At 48.6% G+C, this 23,896-nt stretch overlaps 1 protein-coding gene across 1 annotated transcript in view; it reads left to right on the top strand.

Moving 5' to 3' along the window:
* The window catches only part of Afap1 (actin filament associated protein 1), a 112,268-nt gene that overhangs the window by 25,136 nt on the left and 63,236 nt on the right, over positions 1 to 23,896 (top strand). Inside the window, exons 2-4 of the mRNA XM_038332364.1 lie at positions 16,895 to 17,026; positions 17,375 to 17,469; positions 22,988 to 23,096. Coding sequence (XP_038188292.1) covers positions 16,897 to 17,026; positions 17,375 to 17,469; positions 22,988 to 23,096 — 334 coding nt within the window. The 5' untranslated portion in view covers positions 16,895 to 16,896. The remainder of the gene's footprint in view (positions 1 to 16,894; positions 17,027 to 17,374; positions 17,470 to 22,987; positions 23,097 to 23,896) is intronic.

The raw sequence follows: 23,896 nt of genomic DNA, 5'->3' as shown, positions 1-23,896 counted from the left end.
GCAGTGTGTTCAATTCTCCATTCCCTGTGTCTGTAAGGTGGACTCTGCAGCGCTTTTATGTTCCTGTGGGGGATTCCAAGATGCAGACTACATGGAATCTCACTGGATATGACAGGGCAGACCAATATGGAGCCAGCAAGTGTCTGTCTGCCGAAAAAAGGAATCATCTGTCTTTGTGGGGAGCAAGTTGCTCCTGTCTCCTTGGCTGTCGTAGGAATGCAAGGCAGCTTTGTGGCATCCGCCGAAGGCCGTGGATTGCCTCTCCCGGGTTTGGCAGTTGTCATGTACTGCCATCACAGCTGAGCCAAGTGTAGGCACAGCTTGCCTTGATTTACATTCTCGGGTGTTGGCGCTATTTATAAACAATTAAGAAAAGATGCAGAAGCCTGTTTATGGCAACCGGCAAAGTCAGCCAAATACGGAGAAATCTGTTAGTGCAGTCTGCTCGTGTGCGAGCACAAAGCACTTAAATAAACATGCACACTTGCCTGCATTTAAAGTTTCCTCTTTAAAAAAAAAAAAAACGACATTCTGTCATTGGCCAGATGGTTTCAGAGCCTCATCCTAAAAGGGCAGAAGTATGTCTATCAGACATCCGAAACTCGAGCTGTCTTTAAACAGAAAATGTGATGTCTCCCCAACCTTTTGGACTGGTTGTGGGGAGTGCAAGATGGAGGGGAGATAGGTGTTTCCTTACAGACTTCAGGAGTGAGCTTTCAGTGTCCTCCTTTAAAAAGAAATATCATTTAAATCATTTTAGTGTGTGTGTGTGTGTGTGTGTGTATGTGTGTGCATGAGAGTGCAGGTGCTTGTGAAGGTCGGAGGCTTCAGATCTCCTCTGGAGCTGGAGTTACAGGCAGTTCTGATGGGCTAGATGTGGGTATTAGGAACTGGCTTCAGGTCTTCTGCAAGAGCAGTTCTTGCAGTTAACTGCTGAGCTATGCCTCCTGCTCCATCCTCCCTTGGTAGCCTCCATTTTCATTCCATGTTAACGTCCATTACAACCACAGGGCAGGGACTTTCTTTCCTGCTTTGTATTTCTCTGTAACCTTCGCCGGCTCCTGTGTTTTGGTTGATCTATCTCTATTTGAAAAAGAGATTTCTCAGGCTGGGAAGTGGTGGTGCACACTTTTAATCCCAGTACTCAGGAGGCAGAGGCAGGAGAATCTCGGAGTTCGAGATTCTTGGTCTACAGAGTGTGTTCCACAGCAACGCTGAGAAACCTTGTCTTGAAAAACAAACAAAAAAACAGAACAAAACAAAAAAGAAAAAAGGAAAAATTTTCTCACTATATAGTCACCACCTGGCACAGAGAACACTTAACCATTTATTGAATGACTTCCTGAATGGACTGGGCGAGGCTTGACTTTTCTGTCCGTTCTTGGCAGGTGCTGTCATGTGATCAGGGACTGTAATAAGTTGAGGCCCCTCAGGTCACTCTGGGTGACTGACTCTCCTCAGGTGCTTAGCTTCAAGGAGTGACTCTAGAGTAGAAATCTAGAGATAACAGCTGTAGAGAGGAAGATGTGGCTCACCTGGGACGTGGGAGTCACAGCCTGCAGTAGTGGGTGGAGGTCTCTCTACTCAGAGAGAAGTGGGAGCCCAGGCACAAATTTGCTGCAGGTCACGTGGGTGCACTTCTGCCCTGCTGTGCTGGGATTGGACCCAATCTATTGTACCACGAGCCACGTCCCTGGCCCCTGAAGCTTCTCAGCCGCTTGGCTTTCCCACACTTCCCTGTGTGGTGAGCTCCTGGCCTTCCTCTGTGTAGCAATGAGGGGGCACTGTGCTCTGCACCATAGGTGGGGAAAGGAACCCTGCATGCTAGAAATGTCCACATGTCTTGGGTCTCGAGAAGACAGTCATTTTCAAGGCCTTCAACTCTTCCTCTACATATTATCAACGGCTAAAACACAGAAGGAGTTTTGGAAATGACAACTTTAGAAAAGGGGAAAAAAATCGATTTTTATTCTTGGTTTAGAATCAAGGTTTGTTAGACTCCTGTTTAAGGTGCAACTTGAATCTGTTAGTCACCATTGTGTGGGACTAGAAAGACAGATGCAGCCCTTGCTCTGTCTCGAGACAGGGCACATTCATTTGAAATTTGCATGGGGAGAAGCAGATGGTGTGGCGAGTAAGTGGCCAGGCGCCTGGTCATTGATAGCTTTCTCCTTCCACGCATTGCTCTGGGAGTTGGGACCAAGAGCCCGCTGAGAATTGATTATCATCTGTCCCCAACCAGCTGGGTTCTCTTTCATGCCTGGCTCAGAAAGATGGCTCTTTTTACAGCCAGTCAAGATGCATTGTTGATTTTCTTGGAATCATGAAAATTTTACTTATTCTACCCCAAATTTTAGAAATAGAGTTGTCCAAAGATCCTCTGTATTCTTTTTTTAAAAGCTTGTTTTTTTTTAAGTATATAAGTAAGGTTGAGGTTTTTTTTTTAGTGACCAACTTGTGTGTGTGTGTGTGTGTGTGTGTGTGTGTGTGTGTGTGTGTGCACGAAGCTTGCGGAAGCTAGAGGAGCATCAGATCCCCTGGAGCTGCAGTTACAATCAGTTAAGAGCCACCTGATATGGATGCTGGGAACCAAACTTGGGTCCTCTGCAAGAGCAGAAGGTATTCTCAACTACTGGGTCATGTCTCCACTCCCAGCTAAGTGAATTTTGATGGGAATGAGAGGGTGGGTCCTGCTGCAGCATCTCCAGGATGCTGGGATGTGAGAGGCTAGGAATGATGGTGCCTGCAGAATTCTGAGATTTGTCTCTGTTTATGTTGAGTTCAGAATTTGCCTCTTTATAGGTTGAGCCTCTCTTAACTGAAGTGGTTGGGGCCTCAGATTATCGCGGTTTGGTTTCAGATTTTGAAATACTTGCATTGACTTCACTGGTCAAACATTCCCGATGCAGAACTCCACAGTGGAGCTGCATGAAGTTAGAAAGTTTAGGATTTGGGAGCATTTTCAGATTTCAGAGTTCCAGTCTTCGTTGTTCCAACTGTATCTAGGAAAATGATAGAACTTGCAGGAACATTCTTGCTCGTCCAGTCTAGCCACCCAGGGGCCCATGGGGAGGGCATGTTTGGCATCCTGCCTGCCTAGGTTGAAGCAGCTCTCCCTGACCCCAGCGTCTGCCCCAGCTGGCACTTCTCATCCCCTTCCTACCTCCTTCCTCACACCCAGGTAGCATCATGGTGCATGACTCCGACTCCTGTAGGAGCTTTTCTGCAGCTGAGACTGTGGAATGACAGAGGGAGGCATGGCGTGTGGTAGTACAAATGGGAGCTGAAAATAACGGAGCCAGTGATGGCCTGGTCGGAGTGTCCTGGTGGAAAGTGTAGGCCTGTGATACAGTTTAACTTAGAGAAGTTGGGGTGCAGCAGGCCCCTTAGCTTTATTAGTTTTCCTTCTCCCTACTGGGCACACTCTGTGTTTCCTTGTCAGTCCACCTTGTGAGGGGGCTTCCAGCCTCTTCCTCGCAGCAGGCCTCACACTGCATTCCTCTCTGGAACTATTCTCGCTGTGAAGAGCTTACTTTCGCTATCACGGGGGAGGGCATTGCTAAGGTCCGGGATGGACTCCCAGCAGAGGAGCCTGCAAGGCTTAACACAGGCAAAGCCCTTGTCTAATGAAAGCAGAGTTGGGCTTAGAGACACAAACTCCCCAGAGGCACCGGTGGTGTTCTTGGCTTCTGATCCAACCTGTTGCATAGCCCTTTCTCTGCTTGTGGCCCATGCTCCTCCTGGCTGCTGTGCCATGTGCCCCTGCCATCCACTCCTTTGCTTCAGTGAACCCTTACACAGTTGCCAGCTTATGGCAGCTGGGATGGAAACCACAGCTCCTGACTTTCCCAGGATTTCAGTGGTTCTTAGGAATTGGGCTCTGGTCCCTGTTGGATGAAGGTCTTGTTTCAGGAGCCATTTGTTTGGGGGTTTGCACACTTGGCGCTTTTTAGGATGGCATGGGTAGGGTCAAGTAAAGGGGCCAGTGGCAGTTGGTGACAGCTGTCTTCTTCCCGTGGAGACAGCCTCCCTGTGCAGTCCTCATCAACCCTCTCCAGCCTGCTCCTGCCTCCCTGTGCAGGTCCTCATCACCCCTCTCCAGCTGCTTCTGGAATCTGCACATTCCATCTTTATTTGCTAGCCTTGGTCATTTGAACATTCAGTTTCAGGCTCTGAAAAAGAATGGACATTTTGGACAGGAAAAGACCATTTGCCAACAAACGGTTGTCATGGGGAGCAGGATGGGTGCATTCTAGGTATGTGGCTGTTATCTCATGCTTCTCTCTGATTGCAGGTTTTCATGGCTTAGTAATAATTGGAGTCACTGAGAATGTTATTCCTGTAAGACTTATTCAGTGTTACTTTTCCCAGCCAAATAGATTTCTGGGCCATCACTGTTGCCTGGTCTGAAGGGAGGCATGTGAGTGTGAAGATCATTACAATTATTGAGAGCAAAACACATCTGAGGCTTTTTGCCACACAAGTAATTGATTGATTGATTTGGTTTTTTGAGACAGGGTTTCTCCACATAGTCTTTGCCATTCTATCTATCTATCTATCTATCTATCTATCTATCTATCTATCTATCTAGTTTCGAGACAAAGTTTCTCTATATAGCTCTGCCTGTTCTAGAACTCTCTCTGAAGACGAGGCTGGCCTCAAGCTCACAGAGATCTGCCTGCCTCTGCCTCTCAAGTGCTAGGATTAAAGATGTGCACCACCACTGCCATGTTGGTTATTAATCACAGAGTTAATGATGAATTCTTGAGCTTGGCTCCCCTAGACATACTCTCTTTGTTTTCCCTTGAGATCCCAGCCTCTCGAAGCCCACAATTGGCTAGTATTTTGTGCTGGTTGAAACCTATTTTCCATCTTGTTTCAAGTCTCTCACTCACCCACCACCCCCTCCTGGTACTCAGTTTGCTAGGCCCAGTTACCTACTCCTTAGCCCAACTTTTGCTGTCTGTTCTTAGATCCTGTGGGGGTCCAGATGGATGAGCAGAAGCCACCACACACTTATCTGGGGTTTCAAAAGAGGCAGAGGTTCATTAGTTTGCAGTCCATTGATAAAAATGAGGTCTTGTGCTGTGGAAATAAAGACCCTTTCAATGTCTGTCTTTCTTGAAAAAAGATAATTTTTGTTCCCGTCCTTTTCCAACAGGAACATTCTAGTTTACTGTAGTGCATTTTCTGTGTTGGATAAGTGACTGGTGAATTGTCATCCCCACTCAGACACTAGTTATCAGGTGGTACATGTGAGCCTGTTGTAGTGTGACCTTGCTCAGCTCTGGAGTGACCCTCATGAGACTTTAGGTCCAAGGGAAGGTTCACATCTTCTCAGCATGCTCCACCCTCTATCCCAGCATCAGTGTACTCTAAATGTTTCCTTGAACGTCTCCATTTCTGTGTATTTATTGCTGTGAAATTGAGACTACGCGAGGGAGAAACTGGGGGATATACATCCCTAAAATGTGTGTGTGGTGTCTCCTCATATTGCTGACACTGTCAAGCCGGGATCTTTTATGGAGTTTCCTCTGCTCACGGTATTGTGACTGAAAGTTGGTGAATTCCCAGCAAACGGCATCAGGGAACATGTAGGATAAATTGGATGAGACCAGAAGCCAGGGAAAGACCATGGAGGAGCCAGAAATAACCTTCCTCTGGGCTCCACTTCATAAAGGTCCATTTGCTCAGCCATGCAGAGGACAGAGTTCCTAATACATGAACCCCTGGGACCACCCTTGAACCTTACCCGAACCGTAGTGGAAGATGAAGACTTCTTAGTGTTTCATGGGAGAACAAATGGATGGGCTTGATGGGAAGCGTCCCTGGCCAGGAGAGAATAGGAAGGTTCATGAAGAGGGGAATAAATAGGAAGGTTTCCCCCTCTTTGTTTATTTTGAAATAATTCAGGCATTTGGAAAGGTCTCAAAAGGAGTACAAAGGTTTTTCTGTTTGCCCTTCACCCAGGGTCCCCAAACATGGCCCTTTCTCTGTGTGTATATTTTCTTAGGTATTTGAGTGTGAAGCCAGAGTGAAGAGGTGGGAGGAAAAGAGGACATTTGCAAGAGAGACCTGAGAGAAGGGGGAAGGGAGAGAGAGATACGGGTGGGGAGAGGGATGGGGGAGAATGGTGGGCCAGCTTAGGTCAATGGTGACAGGCCAGGAGGACTGCATTTGGAAGGGGTGCCTAGGGAGACTTGTCTGGTTTTGGTTTGGACGGTGGGTGGAAAATGGCCTGGGCTGCCCGAGCCTCTGTGAAGGTAAACCTCAGTCACCGTCTGACTTCCTGCTCTGAGTAACCAGGCAGTATCTTGCTTGAAAGTCCCGCTTTTCCTATAGCTCCTAATCCCTTGGAGGCCCTATTTCTGTAATGCTTTATTACCTTCCCAGGCTGCCCAGGGTGTCTCACACCTGTGATTAGTCATTGCCACCGCATTCCACAGTGGTTATGCCTGAGTCCTCCACAGAAGGCCCTTGCAAATAGCTGGAATTCAAGGCAGGGGTCTAGACTGAGGCAAACACCTGGGAAGCAGCATTGTGTAGATGGTATTGAATGCACACACATATAGTGTATGTGTGTGCGTGCATGCATGCATGTGTTGCATCTGTATTTGTATAGTATATGTGTTACTGATGTTCCTAACACTGTCGAGCCTGGCTACTTTATGAAGTTTCCTGTCTTCTGAAGTGGTGCTGTCTTTGCATCACAATTCCTTCCTGTTAGAAAGGAGCCATGTTTGGAGGAATAGCTTCCTTGTAAAGCACACAGGAGACTAATGTGGGTTCTGAGGGGCAGCAAGAGCAACAGTCCAGTGAGCACTGGCTTGTGACTATGGAGAGGGCAGGCTGCATGTTATCTGTCTTTAATCTTTCCACCTGCTCTTTGGGGGTGGAGAGGAAATCTTGATAAACTTCCTTTTGTGTAGAAGATTATACTGGGAATGAAAGTGGCAGTTGCCAGGATTTTCTGAAGGCCTAGCCTGTGTCAAAAGACTGCGCCAAGCTCTCCACATAGGACATTTAGCAAAGTAATGTCTGCAGTCAAGCCTCTGGCCGCCCCAGCTGTACAGAACACACTCAAGGCTACGTCCAAAGAGCTGTAAGCAGAACTTCCAGGGCCTGGAGTTTCACATCCCATAGGAACCTGGCTCTCACCCATCCTGCGAATGCAGCAGTTCCAGTCCCTGAAGCCCAGCCGTGAGACAAGCCTTGCCTCTAATTTGCTTCCATTAACACCCTGGCATATGTTACCCAGAGCAAGGCGCCCACCGCCCTGCCTTCTGTTCCCACACTCGGGGGGGAAAAGCCATCTGCCTGGGGATCCAGGAGAGAGACAGATGCCAGCTTTCAGCCTCCACTCTCTGGAGAGCCATGGCCCATCCTCCTTGGAGCTTTAAGGCTGTCTCATGCCTGCTGTCAGGAGCCCCAGGCTCTTCCTTCTGGCTCTCAGAAGAGAGCGGATGACACAGCCCCTGGCCTCAGCACCTTCTGATGACCAATGAAAGGGCCGGAAGGATGCAGGAGCTCAGCTGCAGTCCCTGTGGACAGCTGAGCTGCAGGGGCCAGTGAGAAAGCTCCTGAGGAATATGAGGATGGACTTCTGTATCACTGGCCAGGCTTCCCAGTGCCTCGCGGGGCCGCGTTTCTCTTTGCTTCTGCGCCCCCTTCCCAGTGCTTCCACGGTGTTAGGATAATGTGCTTTGCCTTGGGTTTCAGGCCTTCCCTTTCGGAGTTTATTTCCATGAACCCAGAACAGATGCAGGGATCTTTGATGTGGTGTAGGCTCCTTTCCTGGTTTGCAGAAAACCCAGCAGTTCTGAGACTGGTGGAATATTCCTCTGGATGGGTGGGTGTGGAACGGAGGGGGAGGTGACACTCGGAAGGTCCCTTATCTTCTGCAGCAGGTCTGCCCTTCTTAGGGGTCATGCCGCCCATGCCTTTGCCTTGGCTTTCCTACTGTGGAAGTGTGATTGAGCCTGCACAGAGCTCGAGAGGCAGCTGGTGTTTTCCCAACATGATCGGGTGTCATTTTCCTGATAGAAAGGGGTTGCCTGGGCCATTAGGCTCATCTGCCCTCCTCCCTGCAGAGACAGGGAGTGTGAGTCATCCTCTATCCATTAATGATCCTTGCACCCTTAAACATCCCGCAGACTGTTGTGGAACAGGGTAAAGAGGTGCAAAGAGGCGTGGCCTCGTCAGATATACTAGAGAAAGCCTGTGTCCTGTCACCTCTTGTGGTGTTACTGGCAGACCTTGTGACCCCTTGATGCATTTGTTCTCCTGTGTTGTGGTGTCTGTGAGCCGATGTGGAGGCCTTCCCTGGCCGTGATTGTGCCTTCTCTCCTTCTGTCATCTAGAGTGTACTGTGTGACCCTCTCCCGCCTTCTGAACTGGAAGGCTGACTGGGCTGGGTGCAGGCAATGTGGCAGGAAATAGTAGAGGGAGTTTGAGGCGACAGAGGCTTGCTTAGCAGTATGCTGTCTCAGGGTTCTGGAAGACTCTGCTTCCACTGTATCCCTCGCGTCCTATGTTGTAGTTTTTGTAAACTGTATTTTTATTCGTTTATTTTTCTGTGCATGCGAGCGGGAGGGGTGTGTGTGCCGCATATGTATGAGGAGGACAGGACAACTTGCAGCAGTTTGTTTCTGACCTCCACATTTGGGTCCTGGGGATGGAACTTAGGTCATTAAGCTTGGTGACAGACGCCTATACTCGCTGAGCCATCTTGCCAGTCCCCAAAGTTGTAGTTTTAAGAACTTAGTGAGGGTAGGCTTTTTAATTTAATAAAGCAGTGAAGAGTCACATGATCAGGTTAGAACTGGCTAGCTGTCTGGAGGTCTTCATGGATCTGAACGTCTCCCTTGGAGATGGCAGAAGGTTTGTGGAAGCTGCTAGCCAGTGTCCCTCCTGCATAGGGCCTGCTGTCTCTGTGGTCAGGTGGTGCCAGCTGTAGTATGGGCTTAGTTCAGGGGCTGTGGCACAGGCTTGCAGGGTGCATGATTGTTTGTTTCTTTATCCTGAGTGGCTTTCAGTGTGAGTGTTCCTCTGTTTAGAGGTGGTGCCAGGTCTGTTGTGCCTGTGTGCCCTGTCCTTGCAGGAATATTGAGTCTGAGTAATCTTTATGTATTGTGTTGATCCTTGTGCCCTTGAATGTGGCTTTCATCCCTAGACGATTGTGTCTGCTTAGTTACAACCATAGCAGCGTGCATAGGACACAACTCCTGGTTGTTCCTGTGACTTAGAAGCCTTGTTACTGTGAAGGAAGCTTGTCAATGGGATTAGAGAGAACCACAAAGGATGTAATTCCCTAGCACCTGACCTTTGTACCATGCACCATGCCCAGGCTAGGCAGTCATGACTCTCTCCAAATGTTGTGCCCCATGGGCCAATGCTTTGTGCATTCCTGACCTCTTCCCTTACGAGGCCAGCTGCATTTCATCAGGATCTTGGAGGCTTTGGGTGAAGACAGAACTGGTATGACCTGATGGTTTCTGTTCTTTCGATCTGTGTGAGCTGTTTGCCTCTCTTAAATCTCATTTTCCTCACCCACAAGATGAGAAAGTCCACTTACTCCTCTTTTTTGGCTCCATGCTTTCCTTTGTGTTTGAGTGTGTGTTTTCTCACTTGCTCTGCTTGGAAGAACCAAGAGCCATGCCCTGAGTGGCAGTGAGTAGGGGCCCTTGTTTCCCTGGTACCTGCAGCAGAGCCTGCTTTCCTCCTGTGGGACGCCAACTAAGCTCCCCATCCCTGCTCCTAATCCATTTATTGCTGCCAGCCAGTAGCATTTTCTTAAAATTATATTTATTCAGATCTCATATTACCAGATAGGACAGTGTTTCCTGTTTAACCTGGTTACCTTGGCCTGTTGGGTTTCTCCAGATCTCTGCTGCTCACAGAGCTTCAGTCTGTAAGCTCAGAACTCATCATCAGCCCTGGAGTCACCTGGCCAACCTCCTACACCCAGGTCTGGGGAAGCCCTGATTGGCTCTGTGACCAGGTGCAATGGCTGAGTCTGGGATTGTGTTTACTGGGATTTCATTTTATGGGTGGGTGTTCCCTTCATGTAGCTCTTTTGAGAGATTTAACTGGGTTTTATGTATGTACATATGTATGTATGTATGCAGATGTATGTATTTTGTGGTTTTTTTGAGTAAGGGTTTCTCTGTAACCTTGGCTGTCCTTGAACTCATTTCATAGACCAGGCTGGCCTCAAACTCACAGAGATCCACCTGTCTCTGCCTCCCAAGTGCTGGGATTAAAGAAGTGTACTACCACCGCCTGGTTTATTTACCTGGGTTTTATGCATGTACTTTATTTCTTTTTATTGCTGAGGGTAATTCTGGACTGAATACAGTTTAATGAGGCCTTGGGCCTTGTTAATGGTCCTTTATGTTGGACTTGGTTTTTGGCTGTTTTGGATAAAGTTGCCAACATTCTTGTGTGGATGTGTGCAGTAATGTGTCTTGTGTAAGTCCCTGGGCATGGGTTCCTGGGCACGAGTGGGGGCGTCTTTAACCTTAGTATGCTGTCACACTGTCCTATGAGGGTTAGGAGTGGAGTAAGAGTCCCTGTCCCTTCCCACTGGGGGAATGTGTTTCTATCATTTAAACTTTAGTTGGCTGGTAACTGTAGGAATACCATGGTGGTTTGGTTTACTGCAGCGCCTTCCTATACACTCAGTGGCCCTTTGCAGCTTTAATGGAAAAATGTCTCACTCTTTGGCCTGTTCATTGCTGGGCTGTTGGCCTTTATACGTTCTTGCTGTTCAGTGCAGTGGCGGAAACACTTTGTCAGGCATGTCTCTTCTATGTGGGCTCTCATTTGAAAAAAAAAACACTTTTTTTCCCAAAATTTTGTTTTTTAAACATATTTTGATACTTTTGGTGTTCTTGGAAATCTGAGGCTACCGTAAAATTCTAAATGTTTTCTCCAAGGTGTTTTACGTTTCCCTCTTTAGTCTTTGCTGAAGTGATGCACAGATGTGAGAGGTTGTGGGGGCTTTGCTATGACTGACAGGGTTCACTAGAGGAGATATGGATTCTCTGCGTGCTGTGGTTCACAATGCCTGTTTCCTGGCTCATCTTTTAGGGAATCTGCCCATGAAGTTGTAACTGAAGCCCTCCCCATCTTGTCTCGGTCCATTGCCTGGTCTGTTATGTTCCTTTTTTGCTGATACTGAAAAGATGGGGCTCAGGACCCACTGAGTGACCATGCGATGACACAAGACATTCTGGCCCACTTGCTTTTTCATGGTAGTCACAATTCTGTCTGTCTCTCTGTCTGTCTGTCTGTCTGTCTGTCTGTCTCTCTCTCTCTCTCTCTCTCTCTCTCTCTCTCTCTCTCTCTCTGTGTGTGTGTGTGTGTGTGATGTTTGCTTGTTTCTTCACTTGAATGTATGGGATTGTATACTGTCCACCATGCCCTTGGTACCCAGACGTCTCTGCAATGAGTTTCTAGTTCTGTAATGGTCACATTTTCTTACGAAGAACAGAGCATAAATATGTCCTTCCCATGCTGTGGAGATGACTCAGTGGTTAAAGCACTTGCCCCACAGACATGAGGACCTGAGTTTGGATCTCCCAAACCGACATAAAGTCTGGATGTGTGTGGCAGTCACCTTTCGTTCTAGCCTGGGAAGACAGAGAACGGGTGCTCAGAGTAAATTGCTAGTGAGACAAGCTGCTAAGTAAGATCCTGATCTGATTAACAGACCCTGCCTCCACGAATAATAAGTTGCAAGAGAGATCAAGGATGAGAATGAACATCAACTTCCATAAACCCACACATGTACCTGTGCCCAGACATGTGTGCCCACATACATGCAAGCATGCACACACATGAAAACGGAAGTGAAAAGCAGCATAGCACCCCGTTCTGTCCCTAGGTTGCTGTAGTTATCTCTGCCCTCATCCGGCTGTGCCAATTCGCATTCTAACCTTCCACCAGCACTGCTCAGCCTCAGTCCTCATTCTGGAATTATCTTTTCAAAATGGAGAGAAATCAGACCACTTTTTCTAAACCCTTTGCCACCCCTGTACCTGGTGCTATGGTTCCCTGTGTTGTGCATGGCTCCGGACTGTGGGAGCATGGATGCCCAGGACTGCATTTAGTTGGTCTTTAAATTTTGAATACAACCTTATGAGCATAGTGTTTGACAACTAGTTAATTAAACTGAGTGGATTAAACTGGACAGATGTAAGTGGGGTGGGGATACCATGCTTCCCATGTCATGTCTGCACTCCCCTGAGTGACCTGTGAGCTCCGTGTGCCTCTTCATATGAATCAGACAGTCCTCCCCTGTGCTGCTGTGAGCTGACTTGCACTATAGCGAGCAGAAATCACATCCAGATCATGGCTGTCTTAGTTTTCTACAAACCAGTGGAAGGGTATTTTCTCTTAGGACTTCTCTTAAGAATCATAATACTTCCTGGAAAGGCTGGGTCCTGGGGATTTTCACACCAGTCATTGGGAACTTCTTCTGACCTGGATCTAACTTGCTCGCCCACCAAGGACGATGCCCAGAACCATAACCATGCTCCTACAAATAGACTTTCTTCCAACATGAATGATAGTGCCAAGATTCTCACAGCATCCACCCGAAGCTGAGCAAATTGTCATGGTTCTGTCCACACAAGAGCTAAGGAGAGCTTCAGGTTCCATTCCCAGCAGTATCGGGACTGAGGATCTTCCCAGCAGCCTCTGGGATCTTCTCAGCCAATATGGCTGGGCAGGTGACTCTTGAGATTCTGACATTACAGATTAGCGAACGGAAAGGAAAGAGGTTTAGCGACTCTCGTCCACAGTCACTCAGGCATTCAGATGACTGCCATCTCTATTATTAAAGATCATCACATGCTGTCTTCCAGCCAAGGGAAACTTAAAGCTCGGCCGCTACTTCTTGGAGCTCCAGGCCAACCTGTAAGCAGCCTCCTTAGATTATGCCGAGGCCTGGGGAAATGTTTGGAAGAAGCTGTTGGAGGAGTCTGAACTGTAACCCTATAAGGGAAAATATGCATGGCCACACTCGGGTGGCTGCTCCCTTCCCTGCCACTGGAGAGCTGGGTCCCTTCAGCACAGGCTGAGAATGCTCTTCAGCGGCGGAGGCCCCGCCAGGTGTGAACTGCCCAAGGGAAGGGCTGTGTCCCAGTTGGCCTCCTGCCATGCTTCTCTTCAGTTTTGAAGATTTCACAGAAGCCACAGTTGCTATTCGGGGACAGCCTATTTTTCCCTCGGCAATTTTCCCTTTAAGACCCTGCCTGTCAAGGAGACTGGAAATTCACACAGAGCAGGCACCAGTCAGCCATTATGCTAGACATTCCTGCGAAGAGAGGCACGCTGAGGCTCCTGGCTCACTCTCCCCTGCCTGGGGGAAGAGACAGACAATGAGCCCCTTGGTACAGTGTCAAGTAGACTGGAATGAGGGTATTTTGGGGGGAATTTTTGTGGGGAGGTTTTGGCAGTTCTTATGTCCCTGTTCCCAGTCTGTGTTCAGTGACTGCCATTCCATCCAGCATAGGGCACTGGGTTTCAGGACTGGGGTGTCTGACAAAATGTCTCACTGTGCAGAGCCTCCCCAGCCTGTGCCACAGGCCAGTCACCGGCTGCTTTTAATCTTACCTCTGCCACCTGCTTTGGAGATGATAGATAAGATCATGAGGGACCTTTGAGGAAAGAGCTTGAAAAATGCTCAGGTATTAGGAGACCACTAGTTAAGTATGCGTGCAGTCCTCGGGCCAGGGTCCAGCAGGAAGTGTGGACTGCAGCCTCGAGCAAGGCTTTCAGTCCTCGAAACACTGTCAACTGAAGAATTAATTGCTCAGATCAGATTGGTCCTTGACTGTGTCTATGATGCATTTTCTTAATTGCTAATGAAGCACCATGGGAGGTGCCATTCCTATGTAGGGTTATGTATGCAAGGTGGGGGTTTCCATCCCCTTGGCAAGTGAACCTGGGCTGTATAAGAAAAGTAGCCAAGTAAGCCAGAGAGAGGGGGGGGGAGAAAAGAGAGAGTACCTGTAAGCAGTGTTCTCCATGGTTTCTCTTCATTTCATTTCTTGCTTTGGTTTCCCTGATGGACTGAAAGGCATAAGATAAAATAAACCCTTTCCTCCCCATGCTTTTGGTCATGGTGTTTCTCACAACAGAAAGCGAGCTAGGACCGGTGAGCAGACATCTTACCAACAGGCCCTGTCTTGGAGAACGATTTTTACAGTGCTGAGCAAAGCTTAGTGGGAGTGTTGGTCTTGAGGGGCGTGACTGTGGTGGCATACCTTCCGTGTTGTGGCGACAGGGTTCTTTGAATGCTATCTCAGAAGAGTTAATGTCTCTTATTCAGAGAGCAGAATTCAGTGTCAAGGTGCGAAAGGAGGATTGGAAAGGCTCCTCCCAGTCTGCCTGCTGTAACCCTTGGTTGGGTTCCTATTTGGACCTGAGTGGCTTTGGCCAGGACTCTCCTCTCACCTCTGGATGGTGAGGCCGTGCTGTCTCAGGACTGCAGCAGGTGGCCCCAACAAGCATGGGCACTCTCATCACCCTGACCCCCCAGAACCGTTGCCTTTCCTAATGAGCCAGGCAGGCCATGTGGTCAGGTGTGCAAGTGATTAGCATGTGTGTTCTGAGAGGGGCCTTCTTGGTGTTTGCCCAGAAGTTACCTTGATCATCCACACCTTTCACTGCTGTGCACAGACAACTTCTCCAGGTCAGAGTGGGACCTTGCCTCAGCTGTGCCCCCCGACTCTTCCAGCCCAGTCTCCCTTTGCTGGGAGACCTGACTGTTGTCCCTGTAAAGTACTGTTCCCTCTCTGCCCTGGTGTCTTATAGACAACCCAGACATATCCAGTACTTACTGAGAGCTGAACCAGATGCCAACGGTCCTCACGGTGACTTGAGTAGGCACAATTTGCCTTTACCCTAAGAGCTGTCAGTGGCTGTCCTATGCCGTTCCTGCAGTGCGTTCTGTGTGGACTGTGCTTTAGGATTCTAGAGGTAAGCAAAGAATAAGCTGGGTCTCACTGGGCCATAGCTAGCAGTTTAAAGATATTAATTCATTAAACACTAGTCAACATCACATATTAATACATAGTAAATAGGTTTAGGAAAAATATCTTCATTTACCAGAACAAGGCAAGTAGAGAGAGACATTGCTCACTCCGTTTGCTGATGTGTTTGACAATGGGCTCAGTGGAAGACAGCTGGATTCTCATCTATGTGCAGACTGAGGGGAAGACATCTTAATGATGGAAGTACCCTCGATCGACTAGATAGCCAGGGAGGGGGTGGAGAGTGTCGGTGACCTTGACAGAAAATGGTGACGGCTCTCCTTGCACTGTAAGCTTGGTGACTGGAGTTTCTGATGCTATCAGGCCCTGGACCACAGGAGACAATGTCAGGTCACTGCCTTTCAGGTTGTCTGTTGCCCACACTTGTTGTACAATACCCGAGCTGTGCAGGTCTTTCACTGTAGACAGGGGACACAAATGCTCTGTTTCTCACAGTCTCTCCAATCTTGCTAGGAAAACAGTCTTGGGGGGTTGTCACATTCACGGTGGCTGACATAGACTCCAAAATTCCTAATGGAACCTCAAAAAGGTCATTGAAAAAACAAACTATCAACTGCTTCCTTAGAAGTGATGAGTCCAGTTAGCTTGTTTGTGAGAGGCATCTGCGAAGTGCTGGCTGGGTAAGCCTGGGGGTGGCTCAGTGCCTGCCTAGCACCCAGGAGGCTCCAGCTAGTGGCTGAGAAGAAAAGAAAGTGTTAATGAATAGTTGTAGCTGGCCCGCTATTCAAGTCAGGCGACACAGGTGGCTCCAGGCTCTGTAGTTTCTTCTCCAGACCAGCATGCTACCATCTGCGGAAGGGCTTCCCGAGCTACAGCAGGGGAACAGGCCAGCCTCAAGGGTTGAGACTTGATATAAGCAATGTTTTTTTTACTACCTGAGTAGTGTCAAGGATGTTTTAAGAGTGCCCTTCACCAGCTGTGAAGAACACCATGCTGCTAAGGAGGCTAGATGCCCGGTGCTTGAGGCTAGGTGCCAGCATTGGAAGCTTAGTGCCAGTGCTTGAGGCTAGGTTCCAGTACTTGAGCCTAGGTGCTAGCACTTGAAGCTTTGTGCCAGTGCTCGAAGCTGCATGCCAGCGCTTGACGTGTGTATGCATGCAATTTCACCCTTGTGTTTATTTGCCCCGTCATTGTAGCAGCAGGAAGATAGGGTCTTACAGTTGTGAAACCCCTGTGGGCCTGCCAACCTGCAAAGGGTTTTGGAATGCCCTAGAGCTCACATAATCAGTTAGAAGTTGCTGATACAACTCTGCATTCCAGTCTTGTGCAAAATGTCAATGTCTGCCAGCATTTTAGCTGGAAGGACTCGGCGTGGGGTGGGGGGGGGGCGTTCACCACCCGAACTTGAACTTTTGCTGCCCTGACACCTAGTATCCTTGCTGTAGTGTGTATAGCATCCCTGTCGTCCTGGTGATGGAAGCAGCTCAGTGGAGCAAGTTAGGGCTGCATGTTGTAACCTGTGTGCTGATGGCTACTTGAAAACTGACGTTTTGAACTCTGGTCTCTTTCTGTATACTGAAATTCAGCATCAGGCACTGACATGGAATAATGTCTACTCTGGGGCTACTCCATCTGTTGACTTTGGCTCTGGCTCTTCTCCAGTAGAGCTTTGCTGCCTCGAAGTGATGGTGAAGGAGCCATGAGTGGAGTGTGTGGGAGGGAGGGTCACGAGTGTGCAGTGGGCCTGGCTTAGCAAGCTCACTTCTCATGCTAGAATGCTTCATCTGGTGATCAGACTGAACGAGAGACACTGGAGAGAAGCACACACTCTGGATGACACCTGCAAGCCCTCAGCCTAACGAGCCCCTTCCTCCTCTCCCCTTTCTCTCCAGCAATGGAAGAATTAATAGTTGAACTTCGTCTCTTTCTGGAGCTCCTGGACCATGAGTACCTCACGTCAACTGTCAGAGAGAAAAAGGCCGTGCTCACCAACATCCTGCTGCGGATACAGTCATCATCCAAGGGTGAGTCTCGTAGGCCATCAGTGTCCTTGGTTCAGTCCTAGGCTTCCGAACCCTTGTTAATTCCTCCGTGTTCTAAAGTGTATTCATTTGTTCTCTTCCTGTGTATCCTCTGACACTATCCACTTCATGAATTCTTCCTGCACCTCCTCTCCCTCCCCTTCCTCTCTGTCTGGTCTGGTCTCAGGAAGACCCTTCACGGTTAAGTGGAGAACCATGATGCCCTCTTGCAGGATTACTGTAAAGGATCAGAGAGAATAAATGTTTGCACCATTCTCTAGAGGGCTCAGGAAGGCTACTGCTGGTGTCCTCCTCCTCACCCGCATCTATGGTTTTGATTAATTCCTGCAGGCTTTGAAGTGAAGGACCATGCTCAGAAGGCAGAGGCCAACAGCCTGCCAGCACCTCCCCAGATGCCTCTGCCTGAGATCCCTCAGCCATGGCTGGTGAGTTGACATCTTACCCACCGTCCACACTGCACCCCGAGGCCTGGGCTGCTCAAGTACCTGTCAGGCCCGTAATGGAAGCCAGGAGGTGAAAGGCTTTTCTGTGCCTGAGGTGCTCTTGGGAGTGCGTTCCCAGGGTCCTGTAGCTGCTGATTAGAGAAGGAGCTCGTGTTTCTTTGTAGAACCCTGGAAACACAGGTTCTTAGAGATCTGTTAAGACAGATGAAGGGGAATCAGAAGGCGCAGCAGCTAGAACCATGTCTGGAGAGCCCGAGGACTCCACCCTCTTTCTGTGTGACCTCTGACATTCATTGCTGTGTTCCATGGTGAAATCTTGCTTTTCCCCCAAGGGAAAAAAATGTGCACATTGCAGAAATGTACACTCAGTTGAATTTATATATTTCAAATGGGTTTAGACTCTCTTTTATGCTATATTTTTTTTCAAACTGGGGATGTCCTCATATGCCATTGCCATCTCCCTTCAGCTCTTTCTGTATCTCTATATTCTGCAGCTTGCTTAGTCAGGGGAATTTGACTTTCAAGCAAATGATGGCAAGTGATCACTTGGTTGCTTCTTTCTACATTTGCTGTGTCAGGTGTGGGATTACCATAAGTTTTGTGGGGTGTGTAGAGGTTGAGACAGGGTTTCTTTGTGTTTTCTGACTATCCTGGAACCCTGTAGACCAGGCTGGCCTCATACTCACAGAGATACACCTGACTTTGCCACCTGAGTGCTGGAATTAAAGGTGTGCACCACCACTGCCCGGCTAGGTCATGTATTTTTTTTTTCTGGCAGGGTCTGAACCAGAAGATGCAGGATCATGTCTTGTCTGTCTCCACGGCCGTGTTTGTTCCTCATGCTATGACCCCTTGCCCATGGTGCCCCTTTCACAGCGCTGTACCTTTCTCTGGCTTTACTTTCTTCTGTTTATACAGACATCTGAAAAGCTTAACTTACGATTGGGCAGAGTGAGATGTTAGCGGCAATAACGAATACTACTAATAAATAGTAATTATAACCATGTACTCTAGTAAAAGGGATTTAAAACTTAGTGGTTATTTACAGAACTTTGCACACAATGCTTTTGATTGGCTATAGACAGCCAAGGCGGAAGAATGTGGTAACCAAAGGCGAGGGGATAGCTCTTATTTCATGTAATCCCTCTTGGTGAGGCTTCTTAAAACTCTCAAAGCACTTTAGAACAGTGGTTCTCAACCTGTGGGTTGTTCAACCCCCCCCCCCCCCCAAAGGGATGATCCTTTCACAGGGGTCGCCTAAGACCATTGGAAAACACAGACAATTTGCATTATGATTCATAACAGTATCAAAATTACAGTTATGAAGCAGCAAAATAATTTTTTGGTTGGGGGTCACCCCAACATGAGGAAGTATCTTAAAGGATCGCAGCATGAGGAAGGTTGAGAGCCACTGCTCTATGGCATGTGAGGACTGTGGCTACCAAGTTTTTGGAGAAGGTTTTTGAGGATATGTGACTTATTCAGGTCACTTGATAAGCAGGAAAAGCAGAAATTGTTATGGGGCAAGGGCCACAGGTGGGAGGAGCCTGCCAGATTTGGACCTGTTCCCCAATAGGCTCTAGCACGTCCGTGTGCCATGGGGAGGGTATGGAGGTCAGAGGGCAACTTGCAGGAGTCAGTTTCCTCCTTCCAGTATGTGGGATCTAACTCAGGTCATCAGGCTTGAGGGCAGGGTCTTCACCTGCGGAGCTGTCTTGCTGGGCCATAAACTTATTTTTAATTATTGCTTTCTTTTCCTTTCCTGTTGTAGAAACTTTCTATTATTATTATTTTTTTTTTGTTTTTTGTTTTGTTTTTCGAGACAGAGTTTCTCTGTGGCTTTGGAGCCTGTCCTGGAACTAGCTCTTGTAGACCAGGCTGGCCTCGAACTCACAGAGATCTGTCTGCCTCTGCCTCCCAAGTGCTGGGATTAAAGGCGTGCGCCACCACCGCCCGGCAATAATTATTATTATTATTATTATTATTATTATTATTATTATTATTATTGTGTCATTTACTATTTTTAGCTACATGAACTCATATTCCAAAAGTATTTCATTCAACAACATTAATATTTTATACTGGTAATTTGCTTCTCCAAAATATAAGCTGGATGGAAATCATGGCCCACTGTTTTCTGGCTTAAATGTTCTACTTTAGACTTGTCTTGAGCCCTTGGCACTCTGTGGCAGGCCCATGTGCTGTGCCTTCCATTCCGTCATCACACGTTGTGTCTTGGGGAGCATTTTAGGATTGCAGGGGAGGAGTGCAGGCAGGAGAATGGTGAAGGCTATAGGGGCTGCATGGCTCCTTTTGTGCAGTGTCCAGCTCTGACCTGGACTGCATGTTGGGTAGGCCTCCTGGAGGGATGGAGTCCTTTGGGTGCCAGTTTCAGAAGAAGCATTCTCACTGATGGGTCAGCACTTTGAGCCATGGCGTTTCTGTGGACTTCCCCTCCAGTCCAGTTCACCCAGTGACCGTTTAGTGCATATTTTAGAGAAGAGACTGCTGGCCGTGAGCGTTTAGCATTGTGTGGTCATCAGTCTGGTCATTTTGCAGAAAGAACTGGATGATGTCTGTGTCAACCCATGGCAGTTCAGTGTTTGGCTAAGATACTCTAGGACATTTTTATGAGGGTTTTTGAAAGATAATGGGAGATAGGTCCCTGTCTGTAGCCCAGGATGACTTGGGATTCACTGTCTATAACAGGCTGGACTGGAATTTGTAATCCTCCTGCCTCTGCTTCCCAATGCTGGGCTCACAGACACAATCCAACATGCCTTTCTCAGAGTATTTAGTGAAAATTGAGTTTGTCTGTCAGTAAACTCAGTTCAGTTTGCCTTTGGGATAGCTTTTGGCCAGGCTCACTAATCTTGACAGACTGACTTTGTGGAGAGTTTGCCTCTTGTGAGGTAAGGATGCAATGGGAAGGAGACTGTATGGGGCAGAGGGGCTCCCAGATGAAGGCACAAACCCAAGAGTGAGCCAGATGCTCCCAGAATCATGTAGTATGTGTAAGTGGGTAGATGCTGGGGCTTGGGTGGGTAATGCCCAGAGGCAGCCACATTGAGGGGGGAAAAAGAACATAAATCCCAGCATAGCCTGTGAGTTATATCAGTTAGAATCATTTCCCGTGTTTGCAAACTGCTCTAGTGTCCTGGTTTTTGCCTTTTTGTGGCGTGTAACGTTGGATACTGCCTTCTGCCTGTTGTGGCGTGTAACATTGGATACCACCTTCTGTCTGTTGTGGCGTGTAACATTGGATACCACCTTCTGCCTGTTGTGGCGTGTAACACTGGATACTACCTTCTGCCTGTTGTGGCGTGTAACATTGGATACCACCTTCTGCCTGTTGCTATCGGTACCTGTTGTTGTGATAAAATAACCATGTTGTTTTGAGGGAATAATCTGGAAGACTGGAATTTTCAGCTGGAAAGCCATTGGATGCTCAGAGCTGACTGGGCCTTTCTTGTGGGCGTTTGACAGGTGGTGAGATTTAGGTGGGCAGTGGAAACTCTGGCTGTTTCAGAAAGAAGCAGGGGCCAATCGAGTGATAATTTGATGAAGAATCTGTGTATGGTTGTAATGCTCATTAAGAAGCAGCAGCCAGGTGACTTCAACTCTCCCAGTGATGGACTGGAACCTGGAATTGAAGCTTCTGTTGAACTTCTTGAGCACATTTTTTTCTCACTGGCCCATAGGATCTTCCTGTTGTGTTTCTAGAGGTGGGACCATGAGGTCTAAAGTGTGTCTCTGACGGCTGTGACCTCGATGGCTTGTCTGCATCTGTTCACAAATCCCACCCAGTACACACCCGCCTTTCTCACCTCCTTCCTACTCACACTCCTTGGAGGGAGATCTGACGCCAACATCACTTTGTCTCAGCTCTTTGAGACAATCCGGGGTGTGAACAGTTGGTTTCACCACGCTCAGAGGACGGTGGAGTCCCTGCCTTCTCATGCACGAAGCAGCTGCAGGATTCCAGGCTGAATGTCTAGCTTCACCCAATGCCAAGCACAGCATCTCAGGACTCTTCTTAGGTCAATCCCCTAGGGAGGACAGGAAGACTTTGGTTGAGCCAGCATGGTCCCTGGGACAGCTCTGAAGTAATCCCCTCCAGTGAGTGATAGCTGCCTATAAAGGTGGTCCTTTAGCTTGTAGGTAGATGGCAGGATGGTGACCACCCAGGGAGCAAGGTAGGGGTAGGAGGGATTGGAGATGTTTCTGCAGGGAACAGGTCTAAGTGGCTGGGTAATAGTATTCTGCTAGCCGAACTGGGAATCAATCCTCTCTCCAGCTGCAGGAGGAGGAGGTAGGGTGGGCGTGCAGTAGCCATTAGTCACTCACAAAGGATTTTTTGGACTAAGAGTTAGTGGAAAGTGATGGAGTCACATTCTGGAAGGTTTGCCTAAGAATAAAAACAAAGCCCATGATGTCAGTGGAGCGGTGTCCGAGCTGGAGGGAGCTTGCCACTTCCTGATGGTTCACAGAGCATAGATAGTGTGAATCAGCTCTGCACAGAGGAGGGGAGATGTTAGAAAAGGTCTTTAACAGATGCCAGGGTGTCTGAAAACCCAACTAGGGCAGGAGCAAGTCTGGTTCTGAGCGGCATGCTTTAGATTCTGGGCCTTGCTCTCTGCGTCCGCATAGCGTGAGGCTACTCAGTAGCATTCCTGCAGGGTTCCTGTCCAGGCTGACCACTGGGACCTGTGAACAGCCAAGCTGGAGTGCATTGCCATGGTCCTGGTCCTCCAGACCTCTTTCCGTTTGTCTTTTTCTCTTGGTAGAAGGACCAACAAGAGCGAGGATCAGCAGGGTCCCATGGATATGCAGAGAAGGGGCTGGCATGGATTCGTGGCTGGGAAAGTTCTAGAAGAGAGGATCTGGGGAGCCTCTTGCAGGCTGGTAGGATCTGGTTTGGGCTAAGGTTAAGGAACTCCTAGCTCTTCGATGCTCTAAAGTTGTGGAGCGGACAGTGGAAGAGCCAGAGCTTGTAGGGAATTCTGATGGCATGGTTTAAATAAAGAACAGACGCTGCCTCCAGAGAGTGGCAGGCCAGAAGTGATTCAGGACCCGCACTGCTTTCGCCCCATTGACCAACCTGAGAGGAGCACTGGGAATGGGCACACACTTCCTCTGTGTTTGGTGCTGTCTGTGGGGGGCACTCAGCCATGGAGTGTCTGGCAGGCATTATGAGGGTGAAGAGGTCTCAGCTGGAGAGGGCAAGTGTGAGTCAGCCCAGATGGATTTGGGGGCAGGCTTCTGATGGCTTACTCTGTGCCAGTAGTAGTCAGGTGAAATGTGCCCGCGTGAAGGTGGGACTCCCTTCAGGTACTGGTGGAAGCTGAGTGATCTGTGACCAGCCAGGGTGAGGCTGGGGGATGGACGTGAAGAGGAAAAGTGGTGCAGGTCCTGGTGACCTTGAACTTTTCTATAAAGGAGATACTGGATTGCCTTCAGCAGCCATCCTAATCCAGCATGGTTTTCCTTTCGCCCTCAGCCTCCTGACAGCGGGCCTCCGCCATTACCAACGTCCTCTCTGCCAGAAGGTTACTATGAGGAAGCCGTGCCGTTGAGTCCTGGAAAAGCTCCAGAGTACATCACCTCAAGTGAGTGGCAGCTGCCCGCCAGGGTGGTCCCTTCATTCACAGGAGTGGTGGTGATCCAAGGCACTGGGTGTGGAGGAGACAGGGTTAAACATCACCACAGAAATGTGGGCGCGATAGATCTGGAACCTAAGGAAGGCAATGAATATAGCTTGTGGTTAGTCAGGCTCAGAGGTGCCTTGTGCCACAGAGCCAGGTGTGGGCAGACGAGGTTCCCTGAGGTTGGGAGAGAAGTGGTTCTGTGGCACATTCCTTTGTGCCCCACCCTGGCCTCTTTTGGTCCTCACAAAGCACAGCCCTGCAGGCCGAGATTTCTCCCAGGCTGCCTGTTGGGTGCAGGCTCTTCTCTTGTGATAAGTAGAGCAGGTTTTACTGGACAAGTTTTGTTGAGGTCATGGTCCTCAGGCTCCTGATGCCGACCTTAGTAATCTTCCTTTTAAACTCAGACGCACGCTGGTACCTTCTCTAACACCCCTGGAATTCAGGTGTCATTACTAACACTGTCCTCTCCTCTGAGGGTCAGGTACTAGTGCCCTCTCAGCAGGATGCTGGGTGGAGCATCTCAGTGTGTGCTGGGGGAACAGAGGGATTATGTAGGAAAGAGAGTGGTTGCTGATTGGAGTCATGCGGTCTCCAGAGCATTAATAGGCCATGCTGTGTTCTCTCCCCTCTTCTGTCTTTTTGTGAAATCATGTGACCTTACCTGAAGCCTCTGCTGCATAGAAACTTGGCACTTTTCCTTTCTTCCTTGGTGATAAGTTTCAGTAAAGCAGCATCTACCGAGATGTTGGAAGGTGACGGTG

The sequence above is a fragment of the Arvicola amphibius genome, chromosome 1 (genome assembly GCF_903992535.2).
Source record: "Arvicola amphibius chromosome 1, mArvAmp1.2, whole genome shotgun sequence".
Classification (NCBI taxonomy): domain Eukaryota; kingdom Metazoa; phylum Chordata; class Mammalia; order Rodentia; family Cricetidae; genus Arvicola; species Arvicola amphibius.
Note: the sequence above shows the minus strand (reverse complement) of the source record. Positions and strands in the feature narration are given on the sequence as shown.